This window comes from Pipistrellus hanaki (assembly GCF_964339955.1).
Source record: "Pipistrellus hanaki genome assembly, chromosome: 18".
In the NCBI taxonomy this organism is placed as follows: Eukaryota; Metazoa; Chordata; class Mammalia; order Chiroptera; family Vespertilionidae; genus Pipistrellus; species Pipistrellus hanaki.
Genome location: NC_140520.1, coordinates 13303980 through 13316397, shown reverse-complemented (window position 1 = coordinate 13316397; position 12418 = coordinate 13303980). Strand labels below are relative to the sequence as shown.

Genomic DNA, 12418 nt, shown 5'->3' with positions numbered 1-12418 from the left:
CCTCCGTGCCCGCCTCGGTGCGGGGCAGAAGGCGTCCTGGGGGTTTGGAAGATCTAAACGGCAGCGCATGCCCTTTGCCCGGGAAGAGTAAGGCGAGGCCGGAGCCAGGACCCGCGCAGCCTGACCCGCCGCCTTAGCCCGCCGCCCGTGGTCCTTGCACGTCTAAGGACGGCGCTGGCGATCGGGGCAACTGGCCTGCGCCCCCCCGAGCTTTCCCTACTGAGCCCGATGCCCACCTTGGGGCTGGCGCCTGTCCCTCCCGCCCCGCACCTCCGTCCCGGGCTGGGGGCCGCGCGGCCCGGCGCCGAAGACGCAGGAATGAGGCGGCTGCGGCTCGTACAAAGCACCTTTGTTCCCGGGCCCTCAGGTGGGGGCGGGGAGGAGGCAGGTGCGTGGCCTCGGGATCGTGGGAGCCGCTGCCGCCGGGCCCCACCCCGGCTCCAGGGCGCTGGGAACGCCGGCCAGATCCACTTTTCCCAGCCGCCCGTCAGAGGGCGGGGTCGGCGGGCTCCGCGGCCTGGCTGCGGGGTCCGATGGTCGCCCCTGGGCGCTGGGGGTGAGGGCCGGGCGGCCAGGGATGGCGAAGGGTCGCACCGCTCTCTTTGGCAATAGATGGTCCGGAGAGGCCCCCCCAAGCTGGGCAGGAATGAGCTGCGAGCATCTGGGGGCGCCGGCGCTCCAGCCTGGGACTCTGGTCCTCCCAATCCAGTCTTCGTCTGGGGCGACAGCGTCCCCTGGCGGCCAGATGAACCGCAACGGGAGGGGGAGGAAGGGTGAGGGCGACCCAGACTTCCCAGAGCAGACAAACTCCGAAGCAGGCAAGCTCCTAAAATCTTCCGTTTATTACAGCCGAGCAGAGAGACTGCGCGCACTGCACCTCCCTCAGCCGGGTCCAGCGCCCACCCCATCCGTAACTGCACCCGCAGGTCCCCAGAGTGCAGCCCCGCAGCTTGGGGAGTGTCTCTAGAGGCCTGCTCCCCCGGGGACAGCCCCGCAGCTCCGGGAGTGTCTTAAGAGGCCTGCTCCGTTGCATCCAGGCTCTGGCTGCTTCCATCACCGCGGAGGAGTGTGTGGAGGGGTGCCCCAGGGGCCGGCCCACGCCTCTGTAAGTCCTGGGTCGGGTTGGAGGCAGGTGGAACTCCAGAAGAGGTCAGAGGTAGAGGGAGGACACAGCTGGGGGCGGCGGTGCAGGCCTGGGGTGCCGGAAGCAGAGAAAAGAGGTCAGAGGTTCCCTTTCTCCCCAGACCGCTCGCCCTGTCCGCCCACTCTTTTCAGCGCCCCCCTTGCCCACCTGGAAGGTACCACCAGGGGCGGGATTCCAGCTCCTGGACCAGGCTGGTCACTTGCAGGACACAGGCCCTGGGGGTCTGCCGGGAGTGGCTTCCTCGGGGGTGGGGGCTTGGCTGGCCCCTGAGACTGAGGGAGAGAGCAGGTAGGACACAGGCTTGGCGGAGGCTGTCATGTTGGCCCCCCTCACCCCACCATGTACTGGTGCTGGGAACACCAGCTGTGGGGGTTGGGGGGGAGCACCAGAGGTCCCTCTTGGTTTCCATCTGTCACCATAAGAGTACCAGTGGGTATGTGCCCTCAGGCACAGAGGGGAGATCTCGCCACGGCCACAGCCACAGCCACCACAGCCCTGGATGGTGGGAAAGGCTGTGACCTTCTCTCCCCTCACTGTTACCTTCGGGTGCCTCACCACCGGGTCAGCGGGCAGAGGGCGGGTGGGGGGATTAGGTCGGTCAGCCAGCGCAGCCTGAACAGAGAGAGGGGCAGTGACTGTGAGAGCACATCGAGGGGCAGTGAGCATGCAGAGGTGCCCCCGAGGGGTTCAGACCAACATGCACAACCAGCCAGAGGGCAGGAGCACGGGCACATGCGCACGGGGGCTTGGGTGCATGCCTTGATGTCTGGGGGAGGAAGGTGTGGGTCACCATGCTGTCCCTGGCCCGCTGCAATCCCGCCTCTGACCACCAGGTGGCGGTAGAAGCCAAGGCAGGAGGCTCACCCTTTGCTGCTTCTGGGGCTCAGAGTGTCTGAAGGCTGAGGGGCACCCTGGTCCCCTAAGGAAGAGCACCGCCGGCAGGGAACAGGGGTGAGAACGGCAGTTGGGCACCAAGCCTCCCGCCGGCCCGGAGCCAGGGCAGGGCCTGGCCCAGATTTACCTGGAGTCTCTTGGGCACAGGGTCAGGAGGCAGTGGCCGTGAAGGGGGTGCCGGGAAGCCAAGAGCACTAGCCTGCTGAGGTCGCAGGAGGAGCAGACAGGCAGAGTGGGGGGTGGGGGAAGGGAGCAGAGAGAGAGAGAAACAGATGTGGGCAGAGAGGGTTAGTGCCCAGGAGGGGCCGCTAGGATCCCAGGGACAATGGGGTTGTGCATGCCGTTATTCATTTGCATGCAGAGGGGGTGACAAGTGGTAGACGGGCACGGAGACCACCTCCACACACATGCTCCTATCATCGCATCCGGAGGGCCCAGGCCAGAGCACTCACCAGCCCTCTACACGTGGTGAACACCAAAGGCCATCCTGGGCCCCACCCTCCCTTTCCTGCCAGGGACCCCAGCTTGGTCCCAAAGCCACAGCGTGGTGAGCTCCAAGGTCAGCAGACCCTCCTCGAGGCCCTGCCCCACCCCACTTGGCCGAGGAACCACTGCACTTGGTTTCTCAGCAGCAACCCGAGGAGGAAAGGGCTGGCCCGGCTCCTTTGACTGACTCTTGGGCGCTGTGAGTCTTTCTCTGGGCCCATCCCGGGGCCCAAGCTGGATGCCAGGCCAGAATGGGCTCTCCCTCCTCTGGCATTCGGGACTCACCTTGACACCTGGCATCAGCTGGGCCCTCTGCGGGGGTCCAGGGCGTTCTGGGGGACCAGGCTGAGCTGCCCTAAGCACGGAGAAAGAGAAAGGCAGGAGGGAGAGGGCTCAGCCTCAAACCCTGTTCTCCACCCATATGCCACTCTTGAGAGGAGCATGTGTGGGGCGTAGGCCCAATGGGTGGGGGGCGGTAGCTGATCAGCCTGGGAACCCCACTTCCCCAGCACAGGGGCTCCTGCAGGGGAGTGATCCTAGCACCCCAGCTTACCCCACAGGCCCACCGGTCTACGTGTGAGGCGAAGCGTTCCAGGGAACAGGGAGGGAAGGGAGGTGTGTTGGGGTGTGGCCCCAAGGGGCTGGGGGTGGGAGCCAGGTGGCAGGGGCTGCAGAGGGGGTAGGGGCAGGGCTCCGGGCTGTTGTCCTCCAAAGAGCTGTGGAGGGCAGCTGGCAGCAGGGAGGCTGGTACCTGTACTGGCAGCTGGGTCCCTTGAGCTGGCAGAGTCTCTGGCGCAGGCGGGCACGGTACCAGTAGCTGGCACCAAGCAGCCCCAAGATCAGCAGCAACAGGAGGCTGAGGAGCAGTCCTGTGGTCAGGGACCTGGAGGCTGTGGGGTGCAGGCAGGTTTGAAGGTGAGTGGGGCTGAGAACCCCACACTCAGGAAGGAGCAGGGGACAGGGAGTCAAGTCAGGGGCTCAGAGAAAGGGGGGGGGGGGCAGGGGTCCCAGAGTCAGGGAGCCAGCCGTGAAGGGGCGGGAAAAAGAGAGGGGTAAAGGATGAGCCACTTTGCCCTCCCAGCTGCCCGTCCCCCGGGCTTGCCACCTCTGATCCGGGCACCGCAGTCAGGGGGCGCCCAGCCCTCCTCGCAGTGGCAGAGCCTGTGGCTGTCGCAGACCTAGGAGGGACAGGGTGAACAAACCATGAGGGGCTCTGCACTCTGGGGCCGAGGTTCCCTGCCCCCAGCTTTGCAAGATCTCAGGTATCCACCGAAACCGGTTTGGCTCAGTGGATAGAGCGTCAGCCTGCGGACTGAATGGTCCCGGGTTTGATTCCGGTCAAGGGCATGTACCTTGGTTGTGGGCACATCCCCGGTGGGGGATGTGCAGGAGGCAGCTGATCAATGTTTCTAACTATCTCTCTCCCTTCCTCTCTGTAAAAAATCAATAAAATATATATATTTTTAAAATCTCAGATATCCACAGCTGGCAGGTGAGCTGGGGGTGGCAGGGGGCACAGAGCCAGCATCTGGGGGTCTTTATGCTGAACCACCACTGTGAGTGCCTTCCAGATGCCGGGCACCAAGCTAGAAGCTTCCAGACTCATCGCATGTGGCTCAGGAAGGGGTACTGTGCCCACGGGACAGGGGGACGCTGAGCTCAGAGGGGAGTCACTGCCCCAGGCCAGGCAGCCAGAAGAGCGGGGATCGGAACCGGTATGTCTGTTGCCAAAGGCCCTGCCCCCCTTCCTCGTTCCCACGCCAGCTCACCCCGTGCCCGTTGCACTTGCTGCGACATTCCTGTGCTCCCAGGAGGCCCAGGGGCTGGCATCGGTGGTCGATGCACACCTGCCCGACGGGGAAGCAAGAGCAAGGATCACATTCCGGCAGAACTTACCGGCATGGGGAGCCCACGTGGCCCAGGCCGCACCCTGCCTTTTCCGATGGGGAGACCAAGGCTCAGAGGAGGACAGGACGCGGCTCGGTCACAGCGTGCCAACTCCCCTCTGATCCGTGCCTGGGTCCTCGCCGAGGCCCACACATCCCTCCCGCGGAGGCTGGCTCACCCGGGCTGCTCACCAGGCCGGGGCCGCAGGCCGTGCCGGGCAGGGCCAGCAGGGGCTGGGCCACGTCGTTGCCCAGGTCCAGGTGCACCCAGCTGCAGTTGAGCCGGGTCCCGTTGGCGTCCAGTACCTCCCAGTGCAGATCCCGGGCTGAGCCCAGCAGGGGCCGGGCCAGGCCCCCCCGGCACTGGAGCTGCCCGCACACGGCATCTCTGGGGTGAGGAAGGAGGCCCGGGTCTGTGGGAGTGGGGCCCCGGCTCCCACAGACCCAGGAGAGGAGCCGCGTGCTTCCCCACATACCTCGGCTCACAGGACAGGTAGCCGCCGGCAGGACCGCGCCCGCAGCTCCCGAAGGCGTCCCCCCGCGTATTGGCAGCGAGGAGGCAGGGGCGGGCGGCGGGCTGGGCCCCCGGCCCCCAGAGAGCCTGGCACTGCTGGGCGTAGGAAGCACAGCGCCCGCGCACGCACACCGCCTGTCCGCCGTCACACGGCTCCCCGTCCCCGAGGCTGACGTCGGGAGGGCACTGGGGGCTGTCTCCGGGGCAGAACTCGGGCAAGTCACAGTCCCCTCTCTTTGGGCGGCACGGCCAGCCCGCCGGACGCAGCTGTGGGGGGCGGGTGAGGGTCAGTGTGGGTGCCGGGCAGACCCAGCCAGGCCCTGGGAGTCAGGCCCCTGGCACAGGAGCTCTGGAAGACCAGCCCACCTGGCAGTTGTGGCAGCAGGGTCCGTCGGACGCACACTGTGCCCCGGGCCTCAGCTGGCAGGTGACGTAATCGCAGCAGGGGTCGGTGCAGTCCTGGGGGCCAGGGCACAGAGGGGCTGGGCGTCAGAGCAGGCTGGCCTGGGCCTCCCTCTGATCCCTCCCAGAGCCTGACCCCCAAGGACGCCCGCAGCAAGTATAAGCTACAGCCCAACCGTTCCCATGCCGTCCCTGCAGACAGGGAGGAGGGGGAGGGAGGAGAGGGCTCCTCAGAACCCGAGAGGGGCTCAGGGGGCGTGGAGGGAGCCCGTGAGCCAGGGCCAGGGCACAGGAGTGAGTGGGGCAAGGCTTTGGGGCAGGCTCACATCCGGGAAGTCACAGCTGTGCTGCTTGCTCAGCTCCACCATCTTGTTTCCGCGGACAGTCGCCATGGAGGACAGGCGGGGCAGTTGCTCGAAGAGGCAGCTGCCCATCCCGTCCAGGAGGGCTCTCTCCAGGGCCCGGCGGCTGCAGTTGCTGAAGTTCAGGCCGGGCAGGAAGCTGGGGAGGGCGGCAAGGAAGGCTGGGGCTGTGGACCACCCGCTGACCCTGCCCAGCCCCTCTCTACAGCCTGCCGTCACTCACTCCGTGGAGGCCTCCATGATGCAGCTCTTGGCGGGGGCGGGGCCTGGGCAGGGGCAGCTGTTCCCAGGTGGGTCATGGTCCAGGCCCAGGCTGTGGCCCAGCTCATGGGCTATTGAGGAGGCAACTCCCAGGATGCTCATGGAGTGGTCCTAGGGGGAAGGGGTATCCCAGGTCCAACACCAGCCTAACTGCTCCCGTTCTCTCCTCGTCTGACCTCGCGGGCACTCGGCAGGCACTGCCTCTCTCCTTAGTTGCTTCTAAAGTAGGAGGAGAGCCAGGCCAGCGTGGCTCAGTGTTTGAGCACTGACCTATGAACCTGGAGGTCACGGTTCAATTCCCAGACAGGGCATATGCTAAGGTTGCTTGGCTCAATCCCCAGTTGGCAGGGGTTGGGGTGTGGGGGGGTGGGGGGGGGTGCAGGAGGCAGCCAGTCAAATGATTCTCTCTCATCACTGATGTTTCTATCTCTCTCTCTCCCTCTCCCTTCCTCTCTGAAAGCAAGAAAAATATATTACAAATGAATGAATGAAAATAAATAAATAAAGTGGTAGGAGAGCCCAGGCCTGAGGGGGGGGCAGGAAACCTGGGATCTAGCTCAGCTCTGTTCTCCCTCCCTCACTGTGTGGTCCTGGGAGATCACCTCTGTTCTTTGGGCCTCAGCTGCACCCCCCCAAAATGGGAAAACCTTCCAGGTGAAGACTGTACACTGATGAGCTGGCCATCAGGGAGGTGCCCTGACTGCAGAAGCCACATGGTGCACCCCTGCTCTCTACACCTCTCCCTTGGGGTTGGGTAACTGTGTAGAGGGTTTCAGGGAGTAAATGGTACCCCCAGGAGGAACTTAACTGGGAATGGGCAAGAGACCTGGAGACCGCTCACCATGTTCACGCCTCCCGAGTAGTCAGGAGAGCAGATGGAGTTCTGGATGGCCATGCCCACCATGGGCCCAGAGAATGAAGTAGCTCTGTGTGGAATCAAGAAGTCAAAGGTCAGCCAAAACCGGTTTGGCTCAGTGGATAGCGCATCCGTCTGCAGACTGAAAGGTCCCGGGTTCGATTCCGGTCAGAGGCATGTACATTGGTTGTGGGCACATCCCCAGTGGGGAGTGTGCAGGAGGCAGCTGATCGATGATTCTCTCTCATCGACGTTTCTAACTCTCTATCCCTCTCCCTTCCTCTCTGTGGAAAATCAATAAAATATATTAAAAAAAAAAAAAAAAAAAAAGAAGTCAAAGGTCAAAGCGAAAAGCCAGGGGAGGCTAGAGCTCCAGGGCCTCAGGGAGGGAGCTGGGCTGTAGATTGGCCGGGTGAGGGCAGAGCTGGCCCCACGGACCGAGCCCGGGGGCCTTACGTCACCAGCTGGGCACTGTCGTGGGGCAGACGGGGCAGCAAGTCGGTCTGGCGCCAGCGGAGGAAGTTGTCCAGCGTGACACCCGGGTCCTGGCTTATCTCTACCAGGTCTTCCTGCGTCCAGGCCTCCAGGCCCACGAGGGCCACGCGGACATTCAGGGGCCGGAAGAACTGGAAAAGAGCCGGCGGGGCTCAGGAGAGGGGCTCCGCGGCGAGGGGGCGGGGGTGCCTCCAGCCTGGCACTCACCGTGTCCAGGAGGAGCGCCACCTCCAGGGTGCGGTTCAGCAGGTACAGGAAGTCCGGGTACCGCTGGACCTGCGGGGTCAGAGCGGTGCCGTGACAGCGGGCAGGGCAGGTGCGGGCCGGGGCAGGACAAGCAGAGGCCAGCAGCTCACCTCTGAATGATCAGCTACCACCATGAGCTCAATAATCTTCGTCTCGGTCACCACATCCCGCCTCCGCTGTGGACGAGAAGGAGCATCAGGCCGCGGGCCGCTCACTGCCAGCGGCCGCTGGGCTGGCCAAGCCGTGTCCGCCCCCGCCCGGAGGACGGGAAGAGCGCCTCTTACAGAGGGACCGGGGGAGCCTGGGAGCCGAGGGACTGGCCCAAGGCAGGCCCACAAGCAGGCTAGGAAGCCTGCGGACTGAAAGGTCCCGGGTTCAATTCCGGTCAAGGGCATGTACCTTGGTTGCGGGCACATCCCCATTAGGAAGTGTGCAGGAGGCAGCTGATCAATGTTTCTCTCTCATCGATGTTTCTAACTCTCTATCCCTCTCCCTTCCTCTCTGTAAAAAATCAATAAAATATGTTTTAAAAAATAAAATAGTAATAATAATAATAACAATAGCCCTGACTGGTTTGGCTCAGTGGATAGAGCATCGGCCTGCGGACTGAAAGGTCCCAGGTTCGATTCCGGTCAAGGGCATGTATCTTGGTTGCAGGCACATCCCCAGTGCGTGGGAGGGGGAGGGGGGGCGGGAGGGGTGCAGGAGGCAGCTGATCAATGTTTCTCACCAATGTTTCTAACTCTCTGTCCCTCTCCCTTCCTCTCTGAAAAAATAAAGTATATTTAAAAAAAATAAATAACAATAGCCAGAACCATCAAATACTTACCCTACGCCAGGCACATTTCTAAGCACTTTACATACATATTGAGTCACTTAATTTTCATAGCAACCCTATAACATCTGTAGTTTTATTATCTCCATTTTACAAATTAGGAAACTCAGTTTTCATTGCTTTATTATTGGTAACTATGTATTTTCTATATCAAAGTGAGCTCTCTACACAGGGGATCATAAGACATGAGGAGTTGGGATCTACCCCCGTTTCCCCGAAAATAAGACAGTGTCTTATATTAATTTTTTCTCCCAAAGTTGCGCTAGGTCTTATTTTCAGGGGATGTCTTATCTTTCCATGCACTAGGTCTTATTTTCGGAGGATGTCTTATTTTCGGGGAAACACGGTAGTATATACATCTAAATCCTTGCTATACCATTTCTTAGTTGAATGGCTTTCGGCAAGTCATTTGATATCTCTCACTAAAACAGAGCTGTCCGGAGCACCCGCCCCCAGGGTTGCTGGGAAGAGCAAAGGAGATAATGTTCATAAAGTGTCTGCCACGTGGAAACCGCTCCATTAGCTGGACTGTGGTTACTGCGGACGAATTGCCCTGAGGGTCCTGGGCCAGCCCTCCGACCATCCCTCCTTACCCGGCGCATGTGGCTCTGTCCCAGGGGGCGCTCTGGTTCACGTGAGCTCAGGGTGCAAGAGTGGCCCGGTACGGGGAGATGCTGGATCCGGGAGACAAGGGGGGGACCCCGAAGGTCCCCAGGCCTCAGCTCCAGGCTGTAGCTTTTCTCGGGGGACAGGATCACCAAGCCCCTGGGGAAAGATGCAGAATGTCAGACGACGTCTCAGCTCCATGCCTCACGCCCCGCCGTCTCTCGGCGCTGTGGACTCTCCTGCGGTACCTGAGCCCGGAGCAGGTGCAGACGGAGGCCCAGGAGTCTGCACGGCCCCGCACACCGCCCTGGTAGCAGCAGTTCTCCTGCAGCACAGAACAGAGTGCCCGTTGGCAGGGGCGGCCAGGGTCTCAGCCCGGGAGGCTTGCCTGTGGGTTAAGATACGTAGCATCTTCCCACATCCTCCAGGGATGGCCCCCTCCCGCCGTCCCCTCTCGCCTTTCCTCAGGCCAGAAACAGGGCCCAGGGGGCCTGACTCACCAGGGTGTGCCCCTCACTGACCACCCTGGTGCCATCGGGTTGGTACCACACCACGGTTGGGTGGCCTGGGACCAGCTCCCTGTGGAGTGAAGACAAAGGAGAGCGGGATCAGCTCTTGCCCTGGGTGCTGCAGTGCCCGTCTGAGGCCTGAGGGTGACAGAGGGTTAACTGGGTGCCTTCCTGCTTCCCCCGGAGGCAGCAGAGCACAATGGTTAGGCCACAAATTCTGCCAGGCTTTCTGGGTTCCAACCTGGATTTCACCACACACTAGCTGTGTGACCTTGGGTAGGTTATATAACCTCTCTGTGCCTTGACTTCTTTATATATAAAATGAGGACAATAATAATAGTATCTGCCGAAACCAGTTTGGCTCAGTGGATAGAGCGTCGGCCTGCGGACTGGAGGGTCCCGGGTTCCATTCCGGTCAAGGGCATGTACCTTGGTTGGGGGCACGTCCCCGGTATGGGGTGTGCAAGAGGCAGCTGATTGATGACTCTCTCTCATCGATGTTCCTAACTCTCTGTCCCTCTCTCTTCCTCTCTGTGAAAAAAATTAATAAAATATATTTTTAAAAAAATAGTATCTACTTGTAGGGATGTTATGAGGATTATATGAACTCAAGCACTTAGGACCTGACACATAGAAAATGCTATGTAAGCTGTTAGCCGCGTTATCGTTATTATTATCATCACCACTGCCTTTACCTATTCTGTTGCAGCTCCAGGACATGACTCTCACCATCCAACTCCAATTTGATCCGTAAAGTCTCCGGCAGGCTGGTCTGTGGGCACCGGAGAGAGGGTCACCTCCCTGGCCCTGCCCCCAAATCCCTGTTCTCCCTACCCAGATGGCAGGCCCTCGGGAGACCAGAGGATTACATCACTGACTGGGGGGGCTGTCCCAGGGGAGGGGTCAGGAAGGCCTGTCTGGCCTGGGCATTGTTCTGGGGGGGGGGTGCGGGAGGTCAGAGAAGGTATCTCCAGCCGCCCCCTTCTCGGCTTCCTGCCCAGAGAGGAAGCACCGTGGAGGACTCGGCGAGGGCCCCGGCCCTTCCTCTGACTCAGCGTTAGAATTGGGGGTAAGAGGAGGGCATTGGGTGAGGTCCTGACTCACCCTCCAAGCCCCCACTCCCCCCCCCTCTGTCCCCAGAGAAAACCAACAAGTGAGACCTAGAAATCAAGCTTGACCTCAGGATTTCCCAGTGGCCATGGATGGGCCGGGTGGGGCTGAGGCAGCTGTGTGTGTGTGTGTGTGTGTGTAGAAGGGAGAGGGAGATAAATTAAACTGGGTGCAGGGGTGTGATGGGAGAGGCGGCCGTGCCACAGTGAGGTCCACTCGCCTGCTCCTCAGCCAAGCTTTATTTGTTGGGTGGGTGGCAGGGGGGTGCTTTATTTGAGGGCACAGAGAGGCTCACCGGCAGCACCTCAGCCAGGCTGAGTGTGAGGTTGTCCTGAAGGACTTGGGGTTCCCGGGGCGCACTCAGGGTCTTCTCTGGAATCGCCGGCTCCTCCTTGGCGCCACCTGCAGGGTCCCCAGAATGCTGAGAGACTCTGAACCAGCTGGTCCCCAATACCTCAAGGCCCTTCCTGCCTGAAGGACTCCTGAATTGCATGCCGGGACTTAAAGGAGAATACTGGGGGTGTGGGCTCCCTCCAATAGTGTGCTTTCATCCCATTAACACATCCCCGGGTCCCCAAAGAAACGGCTAGTCCAGCCTGTGGCTCCGCCCGCTGGCCCCCAGGCCAATCCCGGGTTCTCACAGGGACCCTCTCCCCTCCCCTCCCCTCCCACCACCGCCGCCCCCGCCCCAAGAAACGCCCGCATGAGGACTGAGGGAAGCCGGTGGCTGGGTGCCCACTCACCCTCCCTTTTCTCGCGTCGGAGATGCCGGGCACGCCCATTCTGGGTGAGCAGTGCAAACACCACCATGCCCTCCCTGAACACCCTGGTGCCCAGCTCGGCACACCCGCTCCCCACAGCCTCTGCTTCCTCCCCGGGTCCCCCCCGCGCACAATGGCCCTCTCTCCTCCGGACACTCCACCCTGGCCTGCCCGCTCGGCCCCCGGCCCAAGACCGAAGCAGGAAGTGAAAGTTCCAAGGAGGAGCTGGTGTCCCAGCCTCTTTCCCGGCCAAGTCTCCCCTCTCTGGCTTCTCCGGGGCCGCCGGCTCAGCCAGCTCTCTGGTGGCATCAGACCAGAGTGCGAGGCGCCTGGCCGCCAGGCCTAGGTAGCGGCGGCAAGCATCCCCTTCGCCACCCCTACAAGCGTGTCCTCTGGGCACGCTGGCACGGGTGAAACGGTCAGCCAGGCCCCAAAGGAGCGAGGCCTCGGTCCCGGGGCGCAGTGACCCCCTCCCGGAGGGCGGGGCGCTGCGCTGCGCCAGGGCCTGGAGCTGGTACCAGCGGCGGGAAGCGTCCGCGGGGACCGCGCCGAGGGTGACCCTCCTCTCCTCTCCATCGCCCGGCCGCCGGCCCTCGCCCAGGACCGCAGACCAGGGCCGGCCTCGCTCTGCTTGGGGTCTCCCAGGGTCTCCTCCTGACCCCAATTCCCCGATGATGCCTCCCCACTCCCCTGCGCCTCTTTCCAGTCCTCCAATGGCCCGTCCCCGGCCCCGCACTCACCTGTCCCTGGAGGTGACGGGAAGGGCAGGGGGCTGCCCGCGCCCAGGAGCCCCAGGGCCCAGAGCAGCGCCAGCCGCATGACAGCGGCGCCCGGGGCCGGCGAGGGCGGCAGGTGCCGGGCCGCGCGCCGAGTCGCAGCGGCGGCCGGGTCTGCTCGGCGCACTGCGCCGCGCCGGGCCTCCGCCAGGCCCCGCCCCTCCCCTCTTACAGGGCCCCGAGCCAGGCCCCGCCCCTCCCGCCAGGCCACGCCCCGCCCTCCAGGCCACGCCCCTTTCTTCTCACAGGGCCCCTGGTTAGGCCACGCTCCTCCC

At 62.7% G+C, this 12418-nt stretch overlaps 1 protein-coding gene across 8 annotated transcripts; it reads right to left on the bottom strand.

Annotated features, from left to right (window-relative positions):
* Nucleotides 1-820: 820 nt before the first annotated feature.
* ADAM15 (ADAM metallopeptidase domain 15) lies at nt 821-12310 on the bottom strand. Of its 8 annotated transcripts, none has more exons than XM_084866750.1 (23): nt 12108-12310; nt 10902-11008; nt 10192-10268; nt 9488-9566; nt 9236-9312; nt 8975-9146; nt 7657-7722; nt 7508-7576; nt 7262-7431; nt 6791-6875; nt 5912-6060; nt 5653-5827; nt 5291-5383; nt 4887-5191; nt 4603-4798; nt 4294-4371; nt 3630-3702; nt 3276-3414; nt 2810-2879; nt 2166-2240; nt 1685-1756; nt 1292-1416; nt 821-1193 (listed from the first exon to the last, which is right to left on the bottom strand). In XM_084866750.1, exons 1-23 carry the CDS (start codon nt 12184-12186, stop codon nt 1151-1153), a joined length of 2574 nt encoding a protein of 857 aa, XP_084722876.1. In that variant the 5' UTR covers nt 12187-12310; the 3' UTR covers nt 821-1150. The 8 variants fall into 8 exon arrangements, with proteins under 8 accessions (XP_084722876.1, XP_084722877.1, XP_084722878.1 ...); XM_084866751.1 differs by having other exon boundaries at nt 2166-2237; XM_084866752.1 differs by lacking the exon at nt 2166-2240.
* Nucleotides 12311-12418: the final 108 nt, after the last annotated feature.